This window comes from Sphaeramia orbicularis, chromosome 19, assembly GCF_902148855.1.
Source record: "Sphaeramia orbicularis chromosome 19, fSphaOr1.1, whole genome shotgun sequence".
NCBI classification, from domain to species: Eukaryota; Metazoa; Chordata; class Actinopteri; order Kurtiformes; family Apogonidae; genus Sphaeramia; species Sphaeramia orbicularis.
The window spans coordinates 5,471,512-5,488,162 of record NC_043975.1 but is presented as its reverse complement, the minus strand read 5'-3'; the positions used below and the strand labels follow the sequence as shown (position 1 = coordinate 5,488,162).

General features: G+C 34.7%; 2 protein-coding genes across 2 annotated transcripts; one reads left to right on the top strand and one right to left on the bottom strand.

The window, feature by feature from the left end:
* Window positions 1–1,769: 1,769 nt before the first annotated feature.
* Window positions 1,770–5,095, bottom strand: cript (cysteine-rich PDZ-binding protein). The gene is made up of 5 exons (XM_030122540.1): window positions 4,954–5,095; window positions 4,696–4,761; window positions 3,870–3,924; window positions 3,581–3,684; window positions 1,770–2,232 (listed from the first exon to the last, which is right to left on the bottom strand). Exons 1-5 carry the CDS (start codon window positions 4,967–4,969, stop codon window positions 2,168–2,170), a joined length of 306 nt encoding a protein of 101 aa, XP_029978400.1. The 5' UTR covers window positions 4,970–5,095; the 3' UTR covers window positions 1,770–2,167.
* A 649-nt stretch (window positions 5,096–5,744) lies between these two features.
* Window positions 5,745–16,387, top strand: pigf (phosphatidylinositol glycan anchor biosynthesis, class F). Its single transcript, XM_030122626.1, has 5 exons — window positions 5,745–6,115; window positions 10,978–11,069; window positions 11,444–11,560; window positions 13,452–13,560; window positions 16,071–16,387. Exons 1-5 carry the CDS (start codon window positions 5,888–5,890, stop codon window positions 16,182–16,184), a joined length of 660 nt encoding a protein of 219 aa, XP_029978486.1. The 5' UTR covers window positions 5,745–5,887; the 3' UTR covers window positions 16,185–16,387.
* The last annotated feature ends 264 nt before the right edge of the window (window positions 16,388–16,651 follow it).

Here is a 16,651-nt window from a genome sequence, read left to right as displayed (position 1 = left end):
AAAAGTAACATTTTCTTTTCACTTTTGCAGTTTTACTTTTGTCAGCTACAGCGGTAGACCAAGTTGCAACCAAACAGCAGCTTGAGGTTCAATCTCTGGTTCCTGTCCCTGAACAGGACACTGAAGCTAAAGTTGCTTCCAGTGTCTGTTTCACTTATGTGTGAATATGACAGTGTTTGTGTATGTATGACTGGGTGAATGTGACATGTTGTTAAAGTGCTTGAAATACCATCAAGGTGGAAAAGCATGAAAACTGGTTAAACATGTAAAATACAAATGCATATACTGGTAGTGGAGTATCTTCATTGTGGTAATATGAGTACATTTGTAAGTATTCTCTACAATGAAGCAAATTTGAACAATTCACTTGTGTTAAAGGCAGCACAAAAGCTACAAAACTGACCTTGACATGAAACTACTTTGTTTAATGCTGAAAACATGTGCTTGTGAAAAAAGTATACAACAGACAAAACATTAAATTGAACTTAAATGGTTTACCGACTACTTTATTACTAGTACATAATGCATTTAACACTTATTTTCTATGCTTTTTTTGTGTAATAACCTCCTGCTCAAAGTAATTTTCAAGTAAATAGTGTATCTTATCTCATTTATATACCTGCCTCCATCGTCATTATTCATTTATCCAAATAGTTGTCATAGTGTTTATTATATGGTTACATGGATTGTAGAGGTTTCTATTATTGGTACTAACGGCTGTAGTAGCAGTTGTTATGGAAAAAATAATACTCTACTTATTTGTCCTCAAAATAATAAAAGGTCTTTTCAGGCAATCAGTGTCTTTGAGTATAAGGTTATTGGAGCTCCAACAAAGGTACAAAATCAAACAGAGCTGACGCTGTCTGTGTGAGAGTACAAAGAATCAACTGAGTCTCTGTGTCTTATAGTGTAAGAAAGAGAAGAATTATGTCGTGTCGACTTGTCATGCCAGAGCCAGAGATAAGGGCTCTCAGAGTCTGTGAGAACTAAATTTTATTCCCTCCAGGTGTCAACCGGCCTTCGATTTTGAACACAGCAGACAGGAATGGTCAGAAAAGGTTAAGAAGTTTACAGGTGCCATAAACTACAAACCAAGTCATCCAGTCTTACGTGATCTGTGCAAAGATATATGGAATAGATGTAAAAGCCTATGTGACATATGGAATGCATGCGAAGATATATAGAGTGCATGTAACTTTCCACTACATAGTATATCTACAGTTAGTATTTCAAGTAGTAGTGATAAGTTATGTGTATTTGAGCTAATTACTGGTAATTATACTAGCTACAGGAATTCTAGTTTTTAACAGTTATAGTTCAGTTTGCTGTGCATCCATGTCCACCCCCCCACCCCGCCTGTTTTGTCCATTTGGAAGCACATGTTTCTCTTATTTCCACTGGATGGACAATCTGACTCCATCACAACAGTAAAGCATATCTTACATCACCGTGTTAGCTGGTGACTGACGTTTAAAAGCTCCTCAACAGCATCATAAATCAATAACAAGACATAAAAACGACTGTGCACACATACAGCTGCAGGCCTGGGGGAGGATAAGGCATTTAAATATCAAACTCTGTCGTCAGAAACCCCATGAACTATGACCTTTATCCCTGACAGAGGGGTCAAACCTGACAGACTGTATGTAATCTAAACATGGTTATGTCACTGTAAACCAATTATTACAACCATGAAGGACAAATATGGACAGGCTGCACGTAAGAGGCTAAATTTAAACCATTAGAGCCCGAGGGCAGAAAACATCAGCCCAGTCACGATGTTGGATGTTTTAATTCACTCAAAAAATATAACAGATCATATAATACATACAGAAATCAATTTTAAAAAAAAAACAACAACAAACCTTTTCCTAATCTAACTACAGACTGTAAAATGTACATAAAATATAGCGGAATTGCCCTGGGAATAGGTGATAACAGGTGGTTCATTAGGAGACAACAGTACTTGCCTGTTTATGGCCGCTGCGATATCTGCAGAGGCTTAATTTAATAATAATAATAAGCCCTATCTTGGTTTCACCCTCATCCTTGTAGATGTGAAGCAAAAAGGTAAAAAAAAAAACTTAACTATGCAATAGCATGTCAAACACTTCACACCATCCCACTGGTTCTTCTCTCATATTTGTGCTTTACATTTGATTTGCTTTCACACAGATGTCTGTTTGTAGTTTTTGGTGTCCAAAACTTTCTTTCCACACATCGCGCAGATTCCTAAAAAGAGTCAAAGAGGAAAAGCAAAAAACAGATTACATTAAGAGCATATTAATCAGGACAAGAAAGAACAAAAACATCGTCAGTGTAAACATATTTATAAAACTGTCAGTTATAATGTACAGCATGTGATGCAGATTTCTATTTCTTTTCAGACCATTTTTAACCCTTTTGGGCAAAAAAAGACCAGTTGATTTTTACACTTCTCTAGTGAAGAAGTGACGGACTTTTTGCATTTTTGTACACTAGGTTTTTCATTTTCAGTGTCATACAAAGTGCAGATGAACATTTCTCAGAGAAGATGATACCCTCAGGCAGTGTCTTGAATCTCCAACAAACATCCTAACTACTTGGCTAAGAACTTTTTTTAGTATGTCCAAGGCCATAGTATGAAATCAACAGCACCTGCTGAGTATTTGTCTCTCACATGTCTCATTGTTATTGCTGTAATGTACTTATTCATGAACTGTTTGTTTCAGTATATTGAATAACCTTGTTTTTACTTTTAGCCCCCCTACCCCCTACCCCTCAAGAAGCCATTGCTCTTTGATCAGGCTGCATTTGTAAATAAGAATCTGCTCTTAATTGCTTGCCTGGGTAAAATAAAGGTTAATTAAAAAATAAAAAGCATTTGAATTGAATACCATTTCCCAGTACAAGTGACCATAACTGTGGCCCGAGTGCTTATTAGCCACTACATGATGATGATAAGAATGAAACCGCATTTAAGAAAATTACAAACTAGCATCCAAAACATTAGTAAAGTGGTATTTTGGTAGCCTGGCCAGCCATCTGTCTTTCTCAATGAGAAATCACTCTGGAATCACAGGGCTTGAATCCAAATATGAAGGCGGGAGTAATAGGTGCCAAGGAAACCAATCCCAGATAGGAAGGATGTAATGTAATTATGCAATGAGCTGATCCCTAATGTCAACAAACCTCAGCATGTTTCTCTCATGGCGTGCGGTGATGGTGGTTGAGTAGAAACTTTGATGAATGATTACAGTCGCTTTTGTCAGAGAAACTTGAGAATACAGGGTGTAGTCTGTAATTCAATTCTTATTTTTGAAGTAAACAACTGACAACAGTTGTAAAGAGATTTGCGGACTTGGAACTGACTTTGACTCGTGACCAAAAGAAGTTGTGCGTATGACATATTGTGAAACACCTGCCCCCCAGACTTGTGATTGGTCGGTATAGAATAGACAGTGCATATTTCATAGTGATTGGCCCAATTCCAGACTGTTTTCTCAGTATTGAATACACTGAGAAAATCGGATGGCTGGTCAGGCTAGCATTATTATCAACATAATCACACATGATAAAGCCCAGTGGCAATACCTCTTACCTTTCTTATAGGCACAGCCCTGACAGTAGTGCGATCCAGATTGATGAACTGAGCTCTTGCAGATCCTGCAGGTAGCGAAGCCTGTCTTACTGTAAGGGTCAAACCTGAGGAAGAGATGCGTATTATTAGAAAGAGCTGAAACCAAACTGACTCTATGTAAAATAAGAAGATGTTACATGAAAACATAAAGAACACACTCAGGGGATGATATCCCCACACCAAGAAGATAACAAACACACAACACAATGACTTGTTTCAACCTTCAATAAGCAGATCGGCTGCAGCTTACCTGGCTTTCTTTGCAGTCAGCATCTTGTTTTCATTTAGCTTACGTCCGCCACTCTCTAATTATGAGCATAAAAAAACCCCACATTATTAACATGTGTATTTCTTATGAGTAAATATTAATACAACAGAAATACAGCCTGACATGTAACAGAAAAGTGGTTCACAGTACCAAAAGTAAAAAGCATGACTCAGGAAACAATGATGTACTGAGCTATAATCAAGTGGAAGTTATTACCACTGGATAATATACAAGTTAACTTCAAAAACTGGTCCAAGTAGGTGGAAAGAGTATCAACAACAACTGTAATTGAACTGGTTTGAATAAATTATATCTGACAAGAGAGAAAACTACAAATTTGTATGAAAAGCGAAGGTATAACATACGTGAAAATATAACTTGAGCAGCAAATAAGAACAATATATAAATATTTATGATTGTACAGGTCATATGAATCTGAGTAACTGTTTTGGATTAAAATGTGTGAAGGTTTAATATACTAGAGATGTACAAAAGGAGAATATTAGCTATTTTAGTGAAATAGGTTACAATTATGACATATACTATTCAATATTTTCTTCAATAATATTGATGAAACCCCATTATCAATAGGTCTAAGCTCGTATTTGGTTTGTAGAATCCTTCCACCAAAGTCCAAATAAATACTTAAATTAACAGATAATTTAAACACAAAAGAAATACCCAGTTTTTATATTAAAAGATAAAATAAAATGGAAGATTTTATTATATGGTTAATTGTTAAACATGAGTACCATAATCTAATATTTTGCTCAATCCGCTACTTAAATCTGTGTTAAGTGTTGGATACCTGTGGTATTTCGCGCTCCATCTTTCCAGGTGTCAGGAGTGATGACCTTTCCCAGCTTCTTCTCGCCTGAAAAGAGACAAGCGTAAGATTTGTTTACATATTTAAAGTTTAAAGAGTATGGTTAATATTCCCTGACCAGTAGATTTAGGATTAGCTAAACCAAAAATGGAGCTGTAATAATCCTTATTCTTCGACAACAACATCAAATCGTAGACTCAGTTTTAGAGATTGACAATATATAAATGGTGGGATACGTACACTTTTCACAAACCATGTCTCGTCTTTGTTGGTTTTAATAGTAGGGATGAAATTAAACAAAACGATAGCTAACAAATTGTTAGCTTACACTTGACGTTTGTAAACTTCCAATCTATTTGTCCTCATGCGTTATTTCCGCTAGAAGGTGATTGGTCAATCGTCTAGCAATCTCAAATTCAATTGGTTAAATGTACTGGGTTTCAAAGACCAGTCCTCTGATTGGATTGAGCGGTAAAACTGTTAAGCTACTGTCAAAATGGTAACGTTTTCATCTTTACTTCAAAATACTGTACTTGAGAAAGGAAGTACAGTAAGTACACGATAGCTTACTTAAACATTTCCAAACAGTATTTCAATATTCCCATGGTGGAAATAAATAATACTAATACGAAATAAAATACAACTATAACGATTACTACTATTGATAGGGCAACACCTGCTACTACTACACCTACTACTACTACTGCTACTACTACTACTACTACTACTACAACTACTACTACTACTGCTACTACTACTACTACAACTACTACGACTACTACTACTACTAATAATAATAATAGGAAATTTAAACTAAAAATAAAAACAGTTAAGTTGAAATGAGCCACTTTTTCATTTACTATCTGGTGAAACATTATAACTTATCATAATAACGTTGTAAAGAAAAGTGGTAAAATCACATACAATGAGGAGAAAATACTTTAATAGGGGACGTAACTAAAAAACAGCAACAAATAAATATCAAATTGCCGACTCCGTACAACTGACCTTTTATTTTGAAGCCAACCGGAAGTCACTGTCTTCTGTTTACGGAAGTCAGATCCGGTGTCTCCTCTATGGATAATTCCACACCGTATTCCCGTTAAATTCACCTTTACGGCTCCGGTTTGACTCTCTACACACGTCCAGGCCGTAGATCGGTGTCGTCGCCGTCATGTGGGACCATGAGATCAGATCCATGGCGTCCTCTCACGCCATCGTGGCCGCCTCGGTGTTCATGGCCACCGTGGTGCCCGCGGTGCTCGTGCCGGGCTTCTCGGTGTACGGGACTCACCTGCTCTGGCTCTACTCGGTGTCCGCTGCCGTGACCGGGGTCAGCGTGGCCGTGTCCTGGCTGCTGGGCCTCACACCCCCGACCAAGAAGCACACACTGGGATATAAGGTGCGGACTCTGGGCCCTGGGTTAAACTGGCACAATGTGGGAAGAGAGTTAGTTATATTTACATTAATAAATAAATATTCTTTTATAATAATTAACTGTACGGACTATTCATAATGTTGGCTACCAGGAACACACAAAGTCATTATTCTTACAGTCAAAATTACTCAAGTTCACAGACATTGCGGACAATCAAACAACTCAAATAATGTACAAAGCTAAAAATAATCTTTTAACAACAAATATACAGAAATTATTCAGTATTCATGAGGGGGGTTATGATTTAAGGGGGGAAATCAACTTTAAAATTCCCTTAATACGCACGACTAGGAAGGGTTTTTGTGTTTCAGTCAGCGGGGTGAGACTGTGGAACAGATTTAATATAGAGTTGAAGCAATGTCCAAGCATGAAAGAATTTAAAAAGAGGTACAAAGACACAATTTTTCAGAGGTATAGGGATGAGGGAGGGCTTGGGGATCACTGGGTGGGATAAAGATGTACAAGTATGTGGTAAGTGTGTGTAAATGTATGTATAGGTGTGTATGTGTGTGTATATATGTAGGTGTATATGTGTGTATAGATCTGTGTATGAATAGGTATTTGCATATATGTGTTATAGTATTATGTGTTAATGTAAATCATATTATATGTGTTCATAATAATATAAAGCCGGAAACCTAATTATTTACTAGTAAGTATCAGTCATATTATGGCATAGTGTATAGATGAGGAAGGTTATTATTGTTATTAATTATATAAGGAGAAGGGGTGGGAGTTTATAAGTTGTACTTCTTCTCACTCCTTTTCGAATATGTATTATATGTCTTATGTTTAAGTGTTTTGTTTATTTATTTTCTTCTGTTTGACATTCATGTTTGAAATAAATACATCAATCAATCAAACTGTAGATCACATCAGACCAGGTGTAGGTCTAAAAACACTATGTTTAGAAGGGTCAAATCTGCACTAGATCATCCACCAGAGAGGCTAAAACAGTGGTTCTCAGTCTTTTTCTGTGCCCCCCCCCCCCAACCCCAACAACATTGTAACAGTGGTGCAATTATAACTTGTATTAAAAGAAACCTCAACATCGTAACAATTCTTTTTGCTTTTCCTTGAATAACAAATTAATAATAACTGAGATTTTTGCTTGAACAATACAAATAAACTCAACCAGACTGCCCCCTGAGACAATACTGTTCCAAATAAAAATAGGAAATGAGCAATTATCTTACAACTATGACAATAAAGTTACTTTTTTTTTTTAGAACAACACACAAATTTTGGTAACAAAGATGAACTTTTGAATGATATTAGTGGCTGCAATGAGCCTGTTTTCATTGGACATCTCAGAACGTTAAAGTGCAAACTGTGCAAAACCAGAAACATTGCACATTTTTCTTTTCCAGTCAAATCCTTGTCCATTCTCCAAACCTAAACTCTTTGTCTAGTCTAGTGACAGATCACCATGGCAGTAGATTTGTTTGTTGTATGTCTCTAAAATGAGTCCAGGGTGCTCCAACACTAAAATATTAGTTCTACCTGCTACATGTTCTAACCTGAAGGGAAAAAAAACACCCAGCAGAGATCCCATGACCCCCCTGGCAAGCCTTCATGTGCCCTCTAGGGAGCCCACCCCACAGTTTGAGAAACACTGGGCTAAAGAGTATGAAACACAGTTTCTGATGTATTAAACCTTTATTCCATTCATGAGGATATTCTAATAGGGATACTTCACTGCTTTTTCCACATCTGGACCACATCAGACCAGGTTCACATCTAAAAACACTACTTACAACAAATCTGTGTGAGAGTGTTTCAGGTCAGGTCAAGGGAACACTCACATCTATGAGAAAAATCAAAGTTTCTCTTATCCTATTCTGTTTGCACTCATTTATTAGCGTATTACTGTGATGTATAATAAATGCTATTAATAAATTTGACTTGTTTTGTAGACACATTGCTCCTTATACTTTTCTTTTTTCTTTTGTTCAGACATGGTCTAGTTTTTAGATGTTACCTGCTGGAGTCACAGTCAAAACTGTCAAGCAGGTAACATCTAAAAACTATACCTTGTTGGAACAAAAGAAAAAAGAAAAGTATAATTATCTTAACAGAAGATAAAATTAACGTCATTAGCCTTACATTCTTCCTTACATCATTATAGGATCAAGAATTTAAACCATGTCACTTTAAATCTATGTCAATAAGTCCAAAAGTTTTCAATATATTTTCCTATATTTTGACATCAGTGTGGCTTAATGTGTTATTTAACACATCAGAGGTGAATTTAAGTGAATTTCTTGTGGGAAACGCATGTTAAGTGCTTTGGCGTAAACTTTGTCAAAATCAGTCACATTTTGATGAAACTGTGTCACCAAGCACATTTTAAAACATTTTTGGTCAAAAATTTTATTTTATGCAATCATTATCCTTATTAAGTACTTACAAATACTTACTGAAATATGTAACACACTGATATAGGTTATGCAGTCGCAGAAAAATTTATTAGACCACCCTTGTTTTCTTCAATTTCTGTTTTATTTTAATGCCTGGTACAATTAAAGGTACATTTGTTTGGGCAAATATAATGATAACAACAAAACTAGTTCATAGTAGTTTAATTTCAGAGCTGATATCTATCCATTTTCCATGTTTTCTTGATAAAAACCAAAAGCACTTCAGTTCCTATATCAATATCTATGGCATTGTACTGACAAAAACAGTGCTTTTAGGCATTCCATGTTTTCTTTTCCGTCTGTTTTAGTCACATGATACACACAGGAGTTAGTACTGGATTGTATAACTAATGTTTCTGATGACTTTTGATGGTCTAATCATTTTTTCCGGGACTGTATATGTACAAAGTTAGAGCTCATTGAACACCAAACATGTAACCCTGACCCTTCCAGACAGACAAAACTACTCACAGCAAGGGTTCGTACTTGTGAAATTTGTATTACCCTTGTTAAAATGCAAAAAATAAAAATGTTCTTTTTGTGCTATCTACATGTAGGCCAGGGGTGTCCAATCCTGGTCCTTGAGGGCCGGTATCCTGCATGTTTTAGATGTTTCCCTCTTCCAACACACCTGATTCAAATGATCAGCCTATCATCGAGCTCTGCTGAAGCCTGATAACGACCGTCAGGTGTGCTGGAAAAGGGAAATATCTAAAACATGCAGGATACGGACCCTCGAGGACCAGGATTGGACACCCCTGATGTAGGCTAATCCAGGTTAAGATTAAAAACCACTATGATGGATCAAAGCTGACCTAGTACATTATCCCAGAGAAGGAAGTTAACCTTGAGAAGACAAACATATTTTCTGATTTGTGAAGTAATTATTTTGTTTCTGGATTTAAAAATGCTGACAAATGTCCCTTTTTTAGTGATTAACTGGGGTAAATTGACAAACATTTGCTCCTCCCAGTTTTCTCACACAAGATTAAATGAAATATGGTAAGATTTTGAACAGTCATTTGATAGAGAAACTGTCATCACCTGGAGCTGATGAATATTACAAGAGCTTTTACTTTATTTTTTAATTTTTATAATCTACGCCAGGGGTGTCAAACTCATTTTAGTTCAGGGGCCATATTCAGCTAAATTTGATCTGAAGTGGGCCGGACCAGAAAAATAGCAACATAATAACCTATAAATAATGACAACTCCAAATTTTTGTCTTTGTTTTAGTGTAAAAAAACCATTAAATTATGAAAATACTTACTTTTATAAATTATCCAAAAAAAAAAAAAAACGAAAAAACTGAAATTTAAATTAAAACACGTAAGAGAATTTAGTGCAATTTTAACAATATTATTCCTCAACTTATCATTTCTACATGTGCATTATGGATCAGATCTACAAAGACACTAAACACTGAGGAACAGGCAGAAAAATTGTTAAAATTGTGCTTAATTTTCTTTAGACATTTCAGGTTGTTCATATTTGTTCAGGTTATTCACATTTTAGTGCAACAGAATAGTTTGTAAATGTAAATATTTTCATAATTTAATGTTATCTTTTGCACTAAAACAAAGATTCTAGATTTTTTTTGGCTTAATTGAAGATTTTTCTACTTAATTGAAGATTTTTTTTTGGCTTAATTGAAGATTTTTTACTTAATTGAAGATTTTTTTTTTTTTGGCTTAATTCAAGATTTTTTTTTAACTTAATTGAAGATTTATTTTTTTTTGTTGGCTTTATTCAAGTTTTTGGTTTTTTTTTTACTTAACTGAAGATTTTTTTTTTGGCTTAATTCAAGATTTTTTTAAACTTAACTGAAGATTTATTTTTTTTGTTGGCTTTATTCAAGTTTTTTTTTTTACTTAACTGAAGATTTTTTTTTTTTTTTGCTTAATTCAAGATTTTTTTAACTTAATTTAAGAATTTTTTTTGGCTTAATTCAAGATTTTTTGCTAAATTTTAGATTTTTTTTGGCTTAATTCAAGATTTTTTTTACTTAATTGAAGATTTTTTTCGGCTTAATTCAAGATTTTTTTTTACTTAATTGAAGATTTTTTTGGGGCTTAATTCAAGATTTTTTCCTTAATTCAAGCTAAATTTTTTTTGTTTAATTCAATTCAAGACTGTGGAATTTTTGCACTTGGCAAAAACATCCCAGGGGCCAAACTGGACTCTTTGGCGGGCCGCATTTGGCCCCCAGGCTGCATGTTTGACACTCCTGATCTACACATTGGCAAAGTAAACAATCACTGCAGCCCTCATTTGTATTTAATATTCCCTATTCCTTTTCATCTTGTCCTTTGTTTTTCTATTTTAAAGGTGATTTCTTTAATTTTTTATGTTTAAACCTTAGAGACGTCTTCATTTAATCCATGTCTTTTTCTTACTGTTTTTCAGCTGTCTCGGTTGTTTCGCTCCTGTCTTTACTTCTTCCTGTCGTGCCTGTTCTTTCACGTGGTGCTGGTTCTTTATGGAGCGCCGTTGATCGAGTAAGTAACTGGTGTGACGTCATTTGAATCCCCAGCCACGAATATAGAAACACAATAAAGAGGAAAAAAAAGAGAAGTCAACACTGATGAAATATTTGTTGGTGTGGGTTTGCACTTGTATAATCCTATATAAATTAAAATTCAAACCAAATAAAAAGTGACACTTAAATAATGGCAGCTCCTACTCAGTGCTGGAAAATGTCAATATTTACTCTCTACAAATTCGCAGGTTTTTCTGTTGATTGCATCAGGCTGTTAAAGTGCCTCTGTGATTAATATTGCAGTAAAAGAAGTTTGCTTCCACTAAATGTTTAAAACTTTTCTGTTGGATCCAGATCAATACTCTGAGCCTCCAGGTTTTATTTGCCTTCCAGGTCTGCTGTAGAAACATTTTCCCTCGCTGTGCTGCTGACGTCCCTCACCAGCCTGAGGTGTCTCTGTGTCCTCGGTCCAAACGTCCAGGCCTGGATCCGAGTGTTTAGTCGACATGGGTAAGAATCCAGTCTGTCCCTTAAATGTGTGTTAATGTTAGTATCAGCAGTTAGTGATAAATCAAGGGGCCTGCTCTTCATCCAAGTAAAATTCCAGATTTTTTCAAAACTGCTAATTTTTTTTCCCCAAGACTTTATGTACTTTTATACTTGAATTCCTACTTTTTTGGTTGAGATTGTACCTGTTGTGCATAAATAAATGTATGAATGAATAAATGCATAATTCACAGTAAATTATGTTTTACTCACAGAAATGTTTTCAATTTATTGTACTCTCACATATTTGCCAACAGACCGTAACTCCCAATTTTTACACAGCTATATTTGGCACACCCCCCCCATCTGTAAAATAAATAGCCTGCAAGTAAACACTGTAGCGTTTGCATCTCTAAGTGCCCGTAGACTTATCCTCTTCAACTGGAAACCAGACAAAGTACCATATTTCCTACAATGGGCGAAGGAGGTACTTCCCCTGCTACCACTGGAAAAGCTCAGATACAGAATAGATAAAAAGTGTAGGGATTTCATTTTAACATGGAGCCCTTTTGTAAACTTCATTCAAGGCATCCCCTTCCAGTAGACTTCTTCATTCCTTCTCTTTTTTCATGTCTGTCCTCATCTTTGCAGTGACCCTTGGTATCATATAACTGTTTATAAAAAAACAGACTAGTAATGCTACCATTATGCATCAGATTGTTATCTTTATTTAAATTTCTTTTTTTTCATGATAAAAGTCAGTCTAACTGTATGCCCCCTTTTCTTTTCTTTTCTTTTCTTTTCTTTTCTTTTCTTTTCTTTTCTTTTCTTTATTGATTTATATTTCCTTCTCTCTGAGCCTTTGGGTGGGTGGGGTTTGATGTTTGTGTGTGTTGTTCTGCCTTGGACTAGTTCATATGTCCTATGCTGATGTAGATGCTTATTTGAAAATTGAAAAATAAAGTCCTTTAGAAAAAAAAGAAATGTTTTTAAAACATATGAAAATCACAAAAGTGCATGACTATCACACAAGCAAGTTTCACTAGAATCATTCCAGTACCGACCAGTTACTGAAATCATGTCCAGTTTTTTATTTGCTGTCCTCGTGCATTTCTTATCTTACAAGATTATGTGCCTTTGAGCAAACTCTAAAACTCAACTATGAGAGAAAGTTTTTTCCAAACTTTATTAAGACTTTCACACAAAATTCCAGACTTTTCAAGGTCTGGAAAACATTATTTCAAAATTCCATACTTTTTAAGATTTTCAAGACCTGCACAACCACCCTGTAAATGTCAAAATGAAGCCAATGCGGCGACAGTTTTTTTTTTTTTAGCTGTAATACCGCTGATGGCCACTAGATGCTGCTCCAAAACAGCCTACACTCCCACAGACTTACACTGAACTCCTCTCAAAAACACTACGTCAGTATTTTTTTTCCCCTTAAGTCATTTTGGTCTTATATGTTTTATTTGGACCCTCTAATAATGTTCTGGTCCAGATGAAAATGTAAAATGACAGAAGAAGCAAAAGTAACTCTAGTGGTAGAACACTGAAAACAGTTAAATGAGAAAAGTAAAAAGGTTTAGCTGACTGTGAACAAATGAAGTTTAAACACAGTCCAGTCATATCCCTCCACTGTCCTTTCATCATTGTTTTTTCACTCACTTCTTTTAATTCCTGGCAGTTATGACCAAAAGTGTGCAACAAAGACCTTTGACCTTTGTCCAACAAACTTTCTTCAGTTCATCCTTTTGTCTAAATGAACTGATGGACAGTCTCTCCATCTGTAAAGATGCATCTAATTATCTCAGTAATGATATTTATTGCACAGAAATACATAATTAACAGTAGTTAATTTATCTGTACAGACTGAAGCCGTCCTCACTTGTCCCTGTCTTTCACGTCCCTCCAGAGCCATGTCCATATGGGACACCTGTCTGCAGATCACGGTGGCCTGTACGTTGGTTGGAGCCTGGCTGGGAGCATTTCCCATCCCTCTGGACTGGGACCGGCCGTGGCAGGTGAGTTCACACTGAACTGTCCACAGTAAAGACTGTTTTCCAGGGAAATATTCACACACTGTGTCTGTGTGCTCCCTGATACACTTAACCCTATAAGGACTACCATTATAACAGACCACCTAGATCCCGTGTTGAGTCAAATTAAGCCGCAGGCTCCACTCCTGGTGGTGCCCTTCCGTCAATTCCTCTATGTTTATTTTTTGCAATAAAAGTCTCAGAAAATGTCTTTTTTGACAATTCTTTTGCATATCTTTTCAGGAAGAACTTGAGTTATCATTATTATTATATGTAATACATGCTCAAAACAGCTTTTTTGTCAGTGTGTTATAACAAAAAATTAAATTAAAATGGACTGGCTCTTTAAAAAAAATCATATTTCTTTTGAAAAATGACAGTAAATGTTCAGAACAAAATTTTAAGATTACAGAAATAAATTTTCAAATTGACATGCTGAAACATTTTTGTCTAGAGCATTCTCTGTTTGTGTTATAGCTTCTTATTTTTAGTTAATTGTAGTCATTTTTATCCTGTGTGATTTTCTGTGTAGCTGTAGATGGAGCCCCTCATTTCACTTTGAAAAACGTCCATGATCTCTTTCTTTTTCTTTTTTTCTTTTTTCCCCCAAAACATAGTAAATGTACATAGAGTATACTAGTAAATTTGATTTAAAAAATTATACCATTTCCAAGTCTTGAAACTATAGTAAACCTGCCACTAACTTTATGGTGCAACATTATCAGAATTAAAACAGTGTAGGTTTTGTTGTCTCTTTCTTTTTACAAACAACAGGCTGACACTAAAACAAAGCAGTACTTTTACCATGAATATCTTGGTTTTTCTCATGACTTTTTACTTCAGTTATTTAAAAAACCTGCAGGATCCTTTGGAAAAACCTGGATTGCTGTTGTTATTGTCCCGAGGAAAATGAAAACTGTTCAAAATAAACCAAACCAGTGGTGTTTTTAAGTCAAATATTCATAATTTTGTGATAACCTCTTAATTTCTGTGTCTTTTAGTACAAATGGAGTTACAGAGGCTTGTATTCATTGACCAGAGGCCATTTCCTGCATGTATTATTGAACTGTAATAAACACTAAACCTCAGTGGAGCTGAAAAAGACCAGACGTTACCACAGTCACCACTGAATCCACTTCTTTATTCATTAATTCAGCTTTAATGGGCATTGAAAAAGATTATAATTATAATTTCAAAGGGAGCTCTGTGCAAATGGTTCGAAGGTCATAATTGAGTCATAACTCCAAATGACAGCGTGTTCTCCTCTGTGTACTTCCAGTTCCTTTTCAGTGCTGTTTCTTCAGATCATAGTTTTATTATTTTGTTATTCAGTTCATCTCATTATCTTGAAATACAGTAAATAACTGTTCATCTTCGTAACAGCATTAAAAATCAAACAGGTTTTTACAGTTAGAATCTGTCAGTTTGTGCCGCGTATTTATCAAGTGTCGGGGCTCATTTCTATGCATATTTTCCATTTTATTAATTACTTTTTTCATTTTTCTTCCGTATTTTGTTCATGTACTATGTATTTTTGCTAGTTTTTGGGGGGTTTTTTGCTTATTTTGTTAATGTTATTTTATTCATCTTGTTTTTGCTTTTGGACATATTTGTGTATTCATTTCATTTTATCAGTTATTTTGTTAGTTTTCTTGATTATTCAGTTAATTTTTCTTGCTTATGTTGTTAATTTATTATTCACTTTATGTAAATTTTTGTTCTTTTTTGCTTATTTTGTTAATGATATTGTTTTATTCATCTTTTTTGGTTACGTATGTGTCATAACATTTACACAATACCATAATATGTACAAAACCAAAAAAAAAAAAAAAAGAACAAAAGATTATTTAAAATTTTTTGTTGAATATTATGTTCATTTTTGTTGATTATTCTGTTAATTGTGTTTCTTTTTTGTTCATTTATTTTTCAGTTTTGCTTCCTTCTTTGCACCTTTTTGTTGCGTTTTATTGATTATTTTGTTATTTTTTTTCATTTTTATTCAGATTTTATATGATTTTGTATGGTTTTGCTCATTATTTTGATTATTCTCTTCACTTTTTGTAAATTTTGATTCATTTTGTTAATTATTTAGTTAATTTTATTGCTTATTTGTTTAATTTATTGATTTTTTTAAATTTTGTTTTGTTAATTTCATTGATTACTTTGTCTCTTCTTGTTTATTTTGTTAATTATTTTGCTCATTGATACCTATTGTATTGAAAATTTTGTTGCATGTACAATCTGTCAGTTTCAGCCTCTTATTTATCACGTCGCTGTTCAATTCTATGCATGTTTTCATCACGACTAAATTTATTTATTTTTGGTTTTTATAGCAGAAGCACAATGCATTCCAAGACTTCTACCAAACACCTATTAAATAAAATTAGATGGTGTATTTTTTACATTCAGTATACATTATATTAGTATGTGTTATGACAATATAATGAACAAATTCACAACAGACTGACCCTTCCTTCCTTGTTTCCTTCCCTCAGGTGTGGCCTGTTTCCTGCAGCCTCGGTGCGATGATCGGCTATCTCACGGGACTCGTTGTCGCTCCTGCGTGGATCCACTACCATCGTAAACAGCTGACCTACAAGAGCAAGTGACGGATAGACGCCGCATATGACTTTTATACATCCTGCTGTTTTCCTTTGACTTTTTACAGATTATTTATTGGGAACATTCCTGTGGGAAACGTGATTTTGTAAAAACATTAGACTGTGAGCAGCTTTATTTTGTACGCATGAAGGCTGAATGTGTTCCTAAAAGCTTTGACATGAATAAAATCTGACTTCTGTAACAGCCTGGACTTTCTGGAGTTTCTTGAGGGTTTTTACGATTACACTCACAGATGTTCACTACTTCCTGATCATATACATACAACATATTTTACAACATGGTAGCTATCATTACACAACAGCTAACTTTAGCATTCAAGCTCTTCTTAGCTAATGCTTCTGTTTGATAAAGTTAGAAGAAATTAAAGGAAACATTTAGCGTATTAATTATTACATTTACCTTCAACAAAACAATAAATGTTACTGGCTAGGTTTGATAACATTCAATATGTTTT

Excerpts from the sequence above, each read along its gene's own strand:
- cript (XM_030122540.1), bottom strand. Across the intron at positions 3,925-4,695 it reads TGGAGCGCGAAATACCACAG|AGAGTGGCGGACGTAAGCTA; the intron begins GTATCCAACACT and ends GCTCATAATTAG. Across the intron at positions 2,233-3,580 it reads GGGCTGTGCCTATAAGAAAG|GAATCTGCGCGATGTGTGGA; the intron begins GTAAGAGGTATT and ends GACTCTTTTTAG.
- pigf (XM_030122626.1), top strand. The coding sequence starts at position 5,888 with ATGTGGGACCATGAGATCAGATCCATGGCGTCCTCTCACGCCATCGTG. Across the intron at positions 6,116-10,977 it reads AGCACACACTGGGATATAAG|CTGTCTCGGTTGTTTCGCTC; the intron begins GTGCGGACTCTG and ends ACTGTTTTTCAG. Across the intron at positions 13,561-16,070 it reads ACTGGGACCGGCCGTGGCAG|GTGTGGCCTGTTTCCTGCAG; the intron begins GTGAGTTCACAC and ends TCCTTCCCTCAG.